This window comes from Carcharodon carcharias, chromosome 4 (assembly GCF_017639515.1).
Source record: "Carcharodon carcharias isolate sCarCar2 chromosome 4, sCarCar2.pri, whole genome shotgun sequence".
Lineage (NCBI taxonomy): Eukaryota > Metazoa > Chordata > Chondrichthyes > Lamniformes > Lamnidae > Carcharodon > Carcharodon carcharias.
Window position 1 is genome coordinate 152917297 of NC_054470.1, and position 12599 is coordinate 152929895.

Below are 12599 nucleotides of genomic sequence, written 5' to 3' on the forward strand. Positions count from 1 at the left end.
GACACCTTTGAATGACCTACACCAGTCCTAAGTCTGTTAAGGCACTTCCAGGTTGCCCAGATATAAAAACAAAAGAAACAAAAAAAAAACTGCGGATGCTGGAAATCCAAAACAAAAACAGAATTACCTGGAAAAACTCAGCAGGTCTGGCAGCATCGGCGGAGAAGAAAAGAGTTGACGTTTCGAGTCCTCATGACCCTTCGACAGAACTTGCCCAGTTCCAATTGGCTCCTCTTACTTCATCAGCAGACAGGAAGTCTAAACAGTTTACTGCTCGGAAAGAGTTTATTGCTCGTGTCAAGAAGTTCGAAGCAAACGAAACTGCAACCAATTAATCTTCAGAATTCCTGCAAAAAATTCAGTTAAAATACAATTGCAAATACTGCAATGAGTGACAAACTGGAAGAGCCCCTGCAGAAGTATTATACGAATTATGTTAAAAAGGAGCCAGGCGAAGCAGAAAAGAAAAACACTTTACAGTCGATACTGAAAAAGCTTCTTGAATTTATTCACAGTAAGGACGACTTGTTTGAGAATTACTTTATCCAGGTGGGGAGTATTGCAGATAAAACCAAAACAGAGGCTGTCGATGAACTTGATATACTCGTTCCCTTGCGGAAAGATAAACTTCGGGTTATTCCAGATGACAAGAATTTGGAAAATTTTTCAGTTGACGAGTGGGTTGATGGAGGTTGGAGATGTTTTTCTCATGATGAAACTATCTCGGAATTGTTTGGTCTGGTAACTGAATACAAAGACGAGCATTACAAGGATGACCCTTTCTTTAAAGGTAAAAACATGTATAGCGTTATTTAAGATATTATCCAAAACCTTTTAGCCAATCAGTTTGAACGTTAACAAGTAAAAAGTATCTGAACTTATCTAAGGATCGAGAGTGTAGTGCCAAGTAAATAGGGTAAAAATCTCACTTTAAAATAGCAAGAAACTGGACTTGGTTAGAGCAACGATTGTGTTGGCTTTTCCGCATTAGTCCTTGCGGACATAGACCATAGACTGGGCGGAAACAAATTCAAGCTCCCTGCGGTGTTGCATTCCCAATCTCAGCGAAACTACCGTGGAGTGTGTTCAGTTCCCCAGGAATCTCCTCACAGTAGGGAGAGAAAAAAAATGGCCAGTGACCCTTTGAGTTCCCAGCTCAGAGCTGAATATTATCATCTTGCCTGTCCTATGGGCTACAGCCAATTGCAGTACAGAGAGACCAAGAAGCCCTTTTATAGAAGAAAAATATGATTGAGAATGTCAGGAGCTGCTGTGGAGATGTTAATTTGCTTTAAAACAAAAATAAAAATACCTGGAAAAACTCAGCAGGTCTGACAGCATCTGCGGAGAGTTTATGTTTCGAGTCCATATGACCCTTCAGCAGAACTAAGGAAAAATAGAAAGGTGAAATATAAGCTGGTTTAAGGGGGGTTGAGACAAGTAGAGCTGGATAGAGGGCCAGTGATAGGTGGAGATAACCAAAAGATGTCTTAGAGAAAAGAACAAAGAGGCGTTGAAGCTTATATTTCACCTCTTTTCTATTTTTCTTTAGTTCTGTTGAAGAGTCATATGGACTTGAAACATTAACTGTGTTCCTCTCTGCAGATGCTGTCAGACCTGCTGAGCTTTTCCAGTTATTTTTATTTTTGTTTTGGATTTCCAGCATCTGCAGTTTTTTTTGCTTTTATCTTAGTGTTAATCTACTTTGAATGATTTAAATTTCTTCCCTCTTTTGGACTCAATGATTCATCAAAGTAAATACGTTATTGTGAAGGTTAATTGTGCAATACTACTGGATAAATAGGTTATTCAAGAGTAATAGAATGGTGCTTATCAGAAATAAATGTAAAGTGGTGGATGGCTTTCATATGAGGATACATCCATGATCCCTGGAGCTGAGAGAGTAAGGTCAATCATTAGCAGGCAGGTTACAAGTAAAAGGTAGATCGACTGTCTTTGGAAAGATTAGGAACAACTATGTAGATAGTTTGAAGTATGGCAAACTGGCTTTTGATGTAGATGAATGCATTTCAAAAGAATGAAAAATAAAAAAACTTATTGACACAAGCCCAAAGTTCTTAACAAAGAATTAACTAGTTTTGAAGTGTAAGGTGCCAATTTATGCACAGCAAGCTCCCACATACAATTAATAAATAACCAGACAATAGATTTTAGGTCAGAAGTGCCTGCTGAAGCTCGGAATGGAGGCAGACATCGAGTTTTGCACCTGCAGTCTACATGTCAATTACCCGGCTCCATCCTGCCCCTGGGTCAGTTCCCACAAGTGCCAGGAAGACAATTGGTTAATGGCCTGTTAAGGCCTATTGAAGGTTCCTGGATGTGGAGGGGTAGGGGGATTGTGCAGCTGCCTGGAGTCGGCCTCCCACTGAGTGACCAGGGGTTTAGTGCTCCAGGCAGGCCTAGAGGCCATTCCCCACCTGTGTGCAGCCACCAGCCACCTCCAAGAGGGGCTCCATCAACCTCATCTGCCACCCCACCCAGGTGGCCTGGCTGCAAAGGCCATTTTTTAATTTTAAATTTGGAAAATCTGTAGAGAGAGCACCTCCGAGTGCCCTCTCCCTCACTTAGCTGCATTGGCAACATGCGGCTTTCAAGCTGGAAGGCCTCCGATTGGCCCTCCAGCTTTGAGAGACTGTCTTCTGGCTGTAAATGGGCAACTCTGGGGAAAATCACAGGTGAATGTCTATTTCCTACACATTGTAGCCTTCTGATCCCCATTTGAACCTAACAGTGGGGTTCAGAAGCCCTAGGGAAAATCCTGCCCAACGCTTCAGATCTGTGACCTTTCATCAGCTGGTAACGGTTTTGGGACAAATGTTGTCCAGGATGGTGCAGAATTCTCCAATTCTTCTTCAAATAGTGCAAAGGGATTCTTTACATCCACCTGAGAGGACAGTTGAGACATTGGCTTAACATCTCATCCAAAAGATGGCACCTCTGACGTTGCAGCACTCCCACAACACCACTAAAGTGCCAGTCTAGATTATGTGCTTAATTCACTGGAGCAGGGCTTGAGCCCACAACTTTCTGCCTCAGAGGCAAGAATGCTATCACTGAGACTGGCTGACAACTAAACAGTTGATAACAAACAGGCCCATAACCTGTAGAGTTTAGGTATGCCAGTAGGAATTGTGGGACTGCATAAGCTTAACCATTCTGGGATGCATCAGGTGCCCAGCCTTAAAGGGGCAACATCAAAACAAAAATTACAGGGTGAGAAATGGCCCAAATAAACCAGAAGGAATACTATTTTTTAATAGGCTCGTGGAGCTGTACAATTAGACGAGCTCAACATCACTGGGATTCAACAAGTGTCTCCTTATATTGTTACAATCCATGTAGAGACTGATAACTTTTTAAAAGAGATTTGAGTTCCCAGTGACTGACTTGAAGGATCTCACACAATTTCATACTTTAGAACTTTGGCTGTAATAAATAAACTTAAATCAACATTGCTTAAACATTACTTAGTAGGCAACTAATACAGTAAACCTCCTAACCTAACTAGGAAAAACTCAGCAGGTCTGGCAGCATCGGCGGAGAAGAAAAGAGTTGACGTTTCGAGTCCTCATGACCCTTCGACAGAACTTGAGTTCGAGTCCAGGAAAGAGCTGAAATATAAGCTGGTTTAAGGTGTGTGTGTGGGGGGCGGAGAGATAGAGAGACAGAGAGGTGGAGGGGGTTGGTGTGGTTGTAGGGACAAACAAGCAGTGATAGAAGCAGATCATCAAAAGATGTCAACGACAATAGTACAATAGAACACATAGGTGTTAAAGTTAAAGTTGGTGATATTATCTAAACGAATGTGCTAATTAAGAATGGATGGTAGGGCACTCAAGGTATAGCTCTAGTGGGTTTTTTTTTAATAATGGAAATAGGTGGGAAAAGGAAAATCTTTATAATTTATTGGAAAAAAAAAGAAGGGGGAAACAGAAAGGGGGTGGGGATGGGGGAGGGAGCTCACGACCTAAAGTTGTTGAATTCAATATTCAGTCCGGAAGGCTGTAAAGTCCCTAGTCGGAAGATGAGGTGTTGTTCCTCCAGTTTGCGTTGGGCTTCACTGGAACAATGCAGCAAGCCAAGGACAGACATGTGGGCAAGAGAGCAGGGTGGAGTGTTAAAATGGCAAGCGACAGGGAGGTTTGGGTCATTCTTGCGGACAGACCGCAGGTGTTCTGCAAAGCGGTCGCCCAGCTTACGTTTGGTCTCTCCAATGTAGAGGAGACCACATTGGGAGCAACGAATGCAGTAGACTAAGTTGGGGGAAATGCAAGTGAAATGCTGCTTCACTTGAAAGGAGTGTTTGGGTCCTTGGACGGTGAGGAGAGAGGAAGTGAAGGGGCAGGTGTTGCATCTTTTGCGTGGGCAAGGGGTTGTGCCATAGGAGGGGGTTGAGTAGGGGGTGATGGAGGAGTGGACCAGGGTGTCCCGGAGGGAGCGATCCCTACGGAATGCCGATAAGGGGGGTGAAGGGAAGATGTGTTTGGTGGTGGCATCATGCTGGAGTTGGCGGAAATGGCGGAGGATGATCCTTTGAATGCGGAGGCTGGTGGGGTGATAAGTGAGGACAAGGGGGACCCTATCATGTTTCTGGGAGGGAGGAGAAGGAGTGAGGGCAGATGCGCGGGAGATGGGCCGGACACGGTTGAGGGCCCTGTCAACGACCGTGGGTGGAAAACCTCGGTTAAGGAAGAAGGAGGACATGTCAGAGGAACTGTTTTTGAATGTAGCATCATCGGAACAGATGCGACGGAGGCGAAGGAACTGAGAGAATGGGATGGAGTCCTTACAGGAAGTGGGGTGTGAGGAGCTGTAGTCGAGATAGCTGTGGGAGTCGGTGGGTTTGTAATGGATATTAGTGGACAGTCTATCACCAGAGATTGAGACAGAGAGGTCAAGGAAGGGAAGGGAAGTGTCAGAGATGGACCACATGAAAATGATGGAGGGGTGGAGATTGGAAGCAAAATTAATAAATTTTTCCAAGTCCGGACGAGAGCATGAAGCGGCACCGAAATAATCATCGATGTACCGGAGAAAGAGTTGTGGAAGGGGGCCGGAGTAGGACTGCAACAAGGAATGTTCCACATACCCCATAAAGAGACAGGCATAGCTGGGGCCCATGCGGGTACCCATAGCCACACCTTTTATTTGGAGGAAGTGAGAGGAGTTGAAGGAGAAATTGTTCAGCGTGAGAACAAGTTCAGCCAGACGGAGGAGAGTAGTGGTGGATGGGGATTGTTCGGGCCTCTGTTCGAGGAAGAAGCTAAGGGCCCTCAGACCATCCTGGTGGGGGATGGAGGTGTAGAGGGATTGGACGTCCATGGTGAAGAGGAAGCGGTAGGGGCCAGGGAACTGGAAATTGTTGATGTGACGTAAGGTGTCAGAGGAATCACGGATGTAGGTGGGAAGGGACTGGACAAGGGGAGAGAGAAGGGAGTCAAGATAACGAGAAATGAGTTCTGTGGGGCAGGAGCAAGCTGAGACGATCGGTCTACCGGGGCAGTTCTGTTTGTGGATTTTGGGTAGGAGATAGAAGCGGGCCGTCCGAGGTTGGGTGACTATCAGGTTGGAAGCTGTGGGAGGGAGATCCCCAGAGGAGATGAGGTCAGTGACAGTCCTGGAAACAGTGGCTTGATGTTCAGTGGTGGGGTCATGGTCCAGGGAGAGGTAGGAGGAAGTGTCTGCGAGTTGACGCTCAGCCTCCGCGAGGTAGAGGTCAGTGCGCCAGACAACAACAGCACCACCCTTGTCAGCGGGTTTGATGACAATGTCAGGGTTGGACCTGAGAGAATGGAGTGCAGTACGTTCAGAGAGAGACAGGTTAGAATGGGTGAGAGGAGCAGAGAAATTGAGACGACTAATGTCGCGCCGACAGTTCTCAATGAAAAGATCGAGAGAAGGTAAGAATCCAGAGGGAGGGGTCCAGGTGGAGGGAGAATATTGGAGATGGGTAAAAGGATCCGTTGAACTGGGAGAGGACTCCTGCCCAAAGAAGTGAGCCCGGAGACGAAGATGGCGGAAGAAGAGTTCAGTATCATGCCGAGCCCGAAATTCATTGAGGTGAGGGCGTAAGGGTATGAAACTAAGTCCTTTGCTGAGCACTGAACGTTCAGCATCGGAGAGGGGAAGGTCAGGGGGTATAGTGAATACACGGCTGGGGTTGGGACTGGAAGAAAGGGTGGGGACGGAGGGACAGGCAGGGGTGGAGGGTCCTAGATGGGTGTTGGTGTCGATGAGTTGTTGGAGCTTGCGTTCCTTAGCACTTGAGAGAAAGAGAAAAAGTTTCTTGTTGAGGCGTCGGATGAGCCGAAGGATAAAATGAAACTGGGGGCACGCGCAGCTTTGAAAAAGGGTACGGCGGTGCTGCTGGAGGGAGAGGTCGAGTGTGTTCATATGGCGGCGCATGGCACTGAGAGTGGGATTTCAGAATGTGACGGGAACAGCAGTCCGAGAAACGTTTTATGTCCCGGAGATACCTGTAATCCTGGGTGGGTTCGAAACATGAGGGGTGGAATTTCAGTTGAAATCCACGTGGGGTAAGTCGGAGACGGAGACAGTCACTGAGAAAGGAGATATGGCTGTGAAAGCGAGTTTTAGTAAACACCTTGTCAAACACTAGGAGAGAAATGGAAAGCAATGAAGGTGAACAAGGCAACAGAGAGATCCGGAAATCTTGTCGCAGAGAGGAACAGAACTTCTTCAAGGAGGTAGGCATTTCTTGAAGAGCAGTGGCAGTCAATTAAACACAGAGATAAAAACAAAAAAACTGCGGATGCTGGAAATCCAAAACAAAAACAGAATAACCTGGAAAAACTCAGCAGGTCTGGCAGCATCGGCAGAGAAGAAAAGAGTTGACGTTTCGAGTCCTCATGACCCTTCGACAGAACTTGAGTTCGAGTCCAGGAAAGAGCTGAAATATAAGCTGGTTTAAGGTGTGTGTGTGGGGGGGCGGAGAGATAGAGAGACAGAGAGGTGGAGGGGGTTGGTGTGGTTGTGTGATTTCAACTGAAATTCCACCCCTCATGTTTCGAACCCACCCAGGATTACAGGTATCTCCGGGACATAAAACGTTTCTCGGACTGCTGTTCCCGTCACATTCTGAAATCCACTCTCAGTGCCATGCGCCGCCATATGAACACACTCGACCTCTCCCTCCAGCAGCACCGCCGTACCCTTTTTCAAAGCTGCGCGTGCCCCCAGTTTCATTTTATCCTTCGGCTCATCCGACGCCTCAACAAGAAACTTTTTCTCTTTCTCTCAAGTGCTAAGGAACGCAAGCTCCAACAACTCATCGACACCAACACCCATCTAGGACCCTCCACCCCTGCCTGTCCCTCCGTCCCCACCCTTTCTTCCAGTCCCAACCCCAGCCGTGTATTCACTATACCCCCTGACCTTCCCCTCTCCAATGCTGAACGTTCAGTGCTCAGCAAAGGACTTAGTTTCATACCCTTACGCCCTCACCTCAATGAATTTCGGGCTCGGCATGATACTGAACTCTTCTTCCGCCGTCTTCGTCTCCGGGCTCACTTCTTTGGGCAGGAGTCCTCTCCCAGTTCAACGGATCCTTTTACCCATCTCCAATATTCTCCCTCCACCTGGACCCCTCCCTCTGGATTCTTACCTTCTCTCGATCTTTTCATTGAGAACTGTCGGCGCGACATTAGTCGTCTCAATTTCTCTGCTCCTCTCACCCATTCTAACCTGTCTCTCTCTGAACTTACTGCACTCCATTCTCTCAGGTCCAACCCTGACATTGTCATCAAACCCGCTGACAAGGGTGGTGCTGTTGTTGTCTGGCGCACTGACCTCTACCTCGCGGAGGCTGAGCGTCAACTCGCAGACACTTCCTCCTACCTCTCCCTGGACCATGACCCCACCACTGAACATCAAGCCACTGTTTCCAGGACTGTCACTGACCTCATCTCCTCTGGGGATCTCCCTCCCACAGCTTCCAACCTGATAGTCACCCAACCTCGGACGGCCCGCTTCTATCTCCTACCCAAAATCCACAAACAGAACTGCCCCGGTAGACCGATCGTCTCAGCTTGCTCCTGCCCCACAGAACTCATTTCTCGTTATCTTGACTCCCTTCTTTCTCCCCTTGTCCAATCCCTTCCCACCTACATCCGTGATTCCTCTGACACCTTACGTCACATCAACAATTTCCAGTTCCCTGGCCCCTACCGCTTCCTCTTCACCATGGACGTCCAATCCCTCTACACCTCCATCCCCCACCAGGATGGTCTGAGGGCCCTTAGCTTCTTCCTCGAACAGAGGCCCGAACAATCCCCATCCACCACTACTCTCCTCCGTCTGGCTGAACTTGTTCCCACGCTGAACAATTTCTCCTTCAACTCCTCTCACTTCCTCCAAATAAAAGGTGTGGCTATGGGTACCCGCATGGGCCCCAGCTATGCCTGTCTCTTTATGGGGTATGTGGAACATTCCTTGTTGCAGTCCTACTCCGGCCCCCTTCCACAACTCTTTCTCCGGTACATCGATGATTATTTCGGTGCCGCTTCATGCTCTCGTCCGGACTTGGAAAAATTTATTAATTTTGCTTCCAATCTCCACCCCTCCATCATTTTCATGTGGTCCATCTCTGACACTTCCCTTCCCTTCCTTGACCTCTCTGTCTCAATCTCTGGTGATAGACTGTCCACTAATATCCATTACAAACCCACCGACTCCCACAGCTATCTCGACTACAGCTCCTCACACCCCACTTCCTGTAAGGACTCCATCCCATTCTCTCAGTTCCTTCGCCTCCGTCGCATCTGTTCCGATGATGCTACATTCAAAAACAGTTCCTCTGACATGTCCTCCTTCTTCCTTAACCGAGGTTTTCCACCCACGGTCGTTGACAGGGCCCTCAACCGTGTCCGGCCCATCTCCCGCGCATCTGCCCTCACTCCTTCTCCTCCCTCCCAGAAACATGATAGGGTCCCCCTTGTCCTCACTTATCACCCCACCAGCCTCCGCATTCAAAGGATCATCCTCCGCCATTTCCGCCAACTCCAGCATGATGCCACCACCAAACACATCTTCCCTTCACCCCCCTTATCGGCATTCCGTAGGGATCGCTCCCTCCGGGACACCCTGGTCCCCTCCTCCATCACCCCCTACTCAACCCCCTCCTATGGCAGAACCCCTTGCCCACGCAAAAGATGCAACACCTGCCCCTTCACTTCCTCTCTCCTCACCGTCCAAGGACCCAAACACTCCTTTCAAGTGAAGCAGCATTTCACTTGCATTTCCCCCAACTTAGTCTACTGCATTCGTTGCTCCCAATGTGGTCTCCTCTACATTGGAGAGACCAAACGTAAGCTGGGCGACCGCTTTGCAGAACACCTGCGGTCTGTCCGCAAGAATGACCCAAACCTCCCTGTCGCTTGCCATTTTAACACTCCACCCTGCTCTCTTGCCCACATGTCTGTCCTTGGCTTGCTGCATTGTTCCAGTGAAGCCCAACGCAAACTGGAGGAACAACACCTCATCTTCCGACTAGGGACTTTACAGCCTTCCGGACTGAATATTGAATTCAACAACTTTAGGTCGTGAGCTCCCTCCCCCATCCCCACCCCCTTTCTGTTTCCCCCTTCTTTTTTTTCCAATAAATTATAAAGATTTTCCTTTTCCCACCTATTTCCATTATTAAAAAAAAACCCACTAGAGCTATACCTTGAGTGCCCTACCATCCATTCTTAATTAGCACATTCGTTTAGATAATATCACCAACTTTAACTCTAACACCTATGTGTTCTATTGTACTATTGTCGTTGACATCTTTTGATGATCTGCTTCTATCACTGCTTGTTTGTCCCTACAACCACACCAACCCCCTCCACCTCTCTGTCTCTCTATCTCTCCGCCCCCCACACACACACCTTAAACCAGCTTATATTTCAGCTCTTTCCTGGACTCGAATTCAAGTTCTGTCGAAGGGTCATGAGGACTCGAAACGTCAACTCTTTTCTTCTCCGCCGATGCTGCCAGACCTGCTGAGTTTTTCCAGGTAATTCTGTTTTTGTTTTGGATTTCCAGCATCCGCAGTTTTTTTGTTTTTATCTCCTAACCTAACTTCCTAACACGGCCAAAGATTCCATGCCACATTCATACGTTACATCACACTCTCGCGGAACTATAGATTTTACAGGAACCAATCCAAAGTTACTCCCAGCTTTCAACAGGCTCGCTGCTCCCCATTACTCCTGCATGAATGTTCAGGATGGTGGGGGCAGAGTCGGTGGGTAACACATCCCTGCCAACTCCAGCAGCCCGGATGCTACAGTACGCTCTTAACGTGTGTCGATTGGCATAAGGCGGGACTTCCGCCCCTCACTCGGGAGGAAGTCCCGCCTTGGACAGGTGCCAGCCAATCAGATTGGCCACCAGCTCTCTGGTTCCCCCAAGGCACAGTGCTGTGGTGTCTGGAAGAGGCACTGCAGGGAGTAGAATGGCACTAAGTCCAGAGGACAGCTAAGTGGCAAGGGTCCCAGGGCAGGGAAGATAGGAAAGGCCTGCGGGGTTGCCAGGGGGTGATTGGGGTCTTGGCGGGGATGGGCTTGGGTGGGGGAGGAAGGTCCAGAGGGTCACCGGGCCTTAAGAGGAGGGTGCCCCCGGTCAGAAGGGGGCTTCTGATGGAGGCGCACTCTCCCCACCTGTGATCGAACTTACTTTATTTTCATATTTCCCCCCATCGAGCTGTCATCTGCCTGCCAGCCTAAAAATTGAGGCTTTAGTGGCCGTTTAAGGGCCTTAATTTGGGGAAGGGCGGCTTCCCGTCTGAGGTCCTGCCTGCCCAAGCATAAAATGGCTACCAAGTCGAGGCGGGTGAGAACCCGGAGGGAATCCATTCCATGTAATTTCACGCTCCCACCTGCCTCAGAGACCACCGCGGGGCTGTTTCCCAGTCTTTCCCCAGACTCTGTCAGTCCATGATCTCTGATTCAGTAGTTATGTGACTCTGCAAGAGTATCCATAGCAAAGCCAGCTGCTCTTTTCTTTATGCCCAGGTGTGAAATCTGGCACATCGGTTTCAATATGACTTGACCTGGGCCTCTGGTCTCCATGGCAACCAAGTTACATAGGCTTATAGTTGGGCAGAACAAGTAGGAGATCACATGTCCCTCTCCCTTACTCCTTTTTATCTTGAATTAAAAAGACAGCTTAGAACATAGCCATCTTATTAAACCTTGCACTCGTAGAAATGTAATGATGAATGGTCTACCCAAACTAGTTAAACCTTCTGTGAAGTAAACAAAATATACGTAAAGCAACAAAATTAAATCAAAAGAGTAAGGTCAGGACAATGAAAAACATGAATGCATTTAAAAGCTAGCATTACATGGGATATACGGTGTTAAAACAGCCATTCTACCTAACCAGTCCATGCCAGTGTTTATGCTCCACTTGAGCCTCCTCCCATCTTTCCTCATCTAAATCTACTATCGTAACCATCTTTTCCCTTTTCCCTCTTACTTTTGTTCAGCTTCTCCTTAAATGCCTCTATACTATTTGCTTCAATCACTGTGTGGTAGCAAGTTCCACATGTCATCACTCTGAGCAAAGAAGTTTCTTCTGAATTCCCTGATGGATTTCTTGGTGACCAGCTTAAATTGATGGCCTTTCGTTACGCTTTTTCCGACAAGACGAAACATTCTTTCTGCATCCACTCTATCAAAATCTTGCATAATTTTAAATCCCTCTATTAGGTCACCCCTCTATTTTTTTCGAGAGAGAAGAGATCCAGCATTTCGATCCTTTCTGATATGTATATCCAAGCATTACTGTTATCATCCTTGTAAATCTTGTCTACCCCATCTCTAGTTCCTCTAAATCGTTTTTAATAATGTGACAACCAGAACTGCACACTGTACTTGAAGTGTAACAAGACTCGATACAGGTTTAGCATAACTTCCTTACTTTTCAATTCTGTTGTCTAGAAGTAAAGCCTAGGCGTGGTTTGCTTTTTTATGGCATCGCTAATCTCTGGTGCACCTTTTACTGATTGATGTATTACCCCATCTTGGCTTGCACCATCCAAGATCCAAGTGACAAGTGACCTCCCAATTCTTCCTATCAAAATATATTACCTCACATTTATTTGTGTTGAATTTCATTTACCAATTAATTTCCCCTTCTGCAAGTTTATTAATGTCCTCCTGTAATTTGTTGCAGTCCTCCTCTGCATTGACTGTCCCCCCAACTCGGTGTCATCTGCAAAATTTAGAAATTGTGGGCAGAATTTTATGGCTGATGTGCCGGTGGCAGAGCCTGCACATCAGTGCTTAAAATGTCGCGTGCTGACATCATGCGCGCGTCCTGCCGTCAGCCCACGGCATCACGATATTGAGGTGCTATGAAGTGCGACACGCGCCCACCATTAATTAAAGGCCTTGCTAAGGCCCTTAACTCAGCAATTGAAGCTGATTTTGAGGAGCCTGCGCGATCTTCGCCTCAGCGCACAGGTCCAACGGGCAGGCGGGTAACTAATTTTTTAACAAACCTCGTCCACGGCCGGGATATGTGGGCTCAGATGGGTTGTTCATGTTTTTTCTGAAGTATTTATTGCA

At 47.5% G+C, this 12599-nt stretch overlaps 1 protein-coding gene across 3 annotated transcripts in view; it reads left to right on the forward strand.

The window, feature by feature from the left end:
* Nucleotides 1-289: 289 nt before the first annotated feature.
* Nucleotides 290-12599, forward strand: part of LOC121277205 — a 39111-nt gene continuing 26801 nt past the window's right edge. For all 3 annotated transcript variants that reach the window (XM_041186361.1, XM_041186362.1, XM_041186363.1), the window contains exon 1: nucleotides 290-790. In XM_041186361.1, coding sequence (XP_041042295.1) covers nucleotides 388-790 — 403 coding nt within the window. In that variant the 5' untranslated portion in view covers nucleotides 290-387. The remainder of the gene's footprint in view (nucleotides 791-12599) is intronic.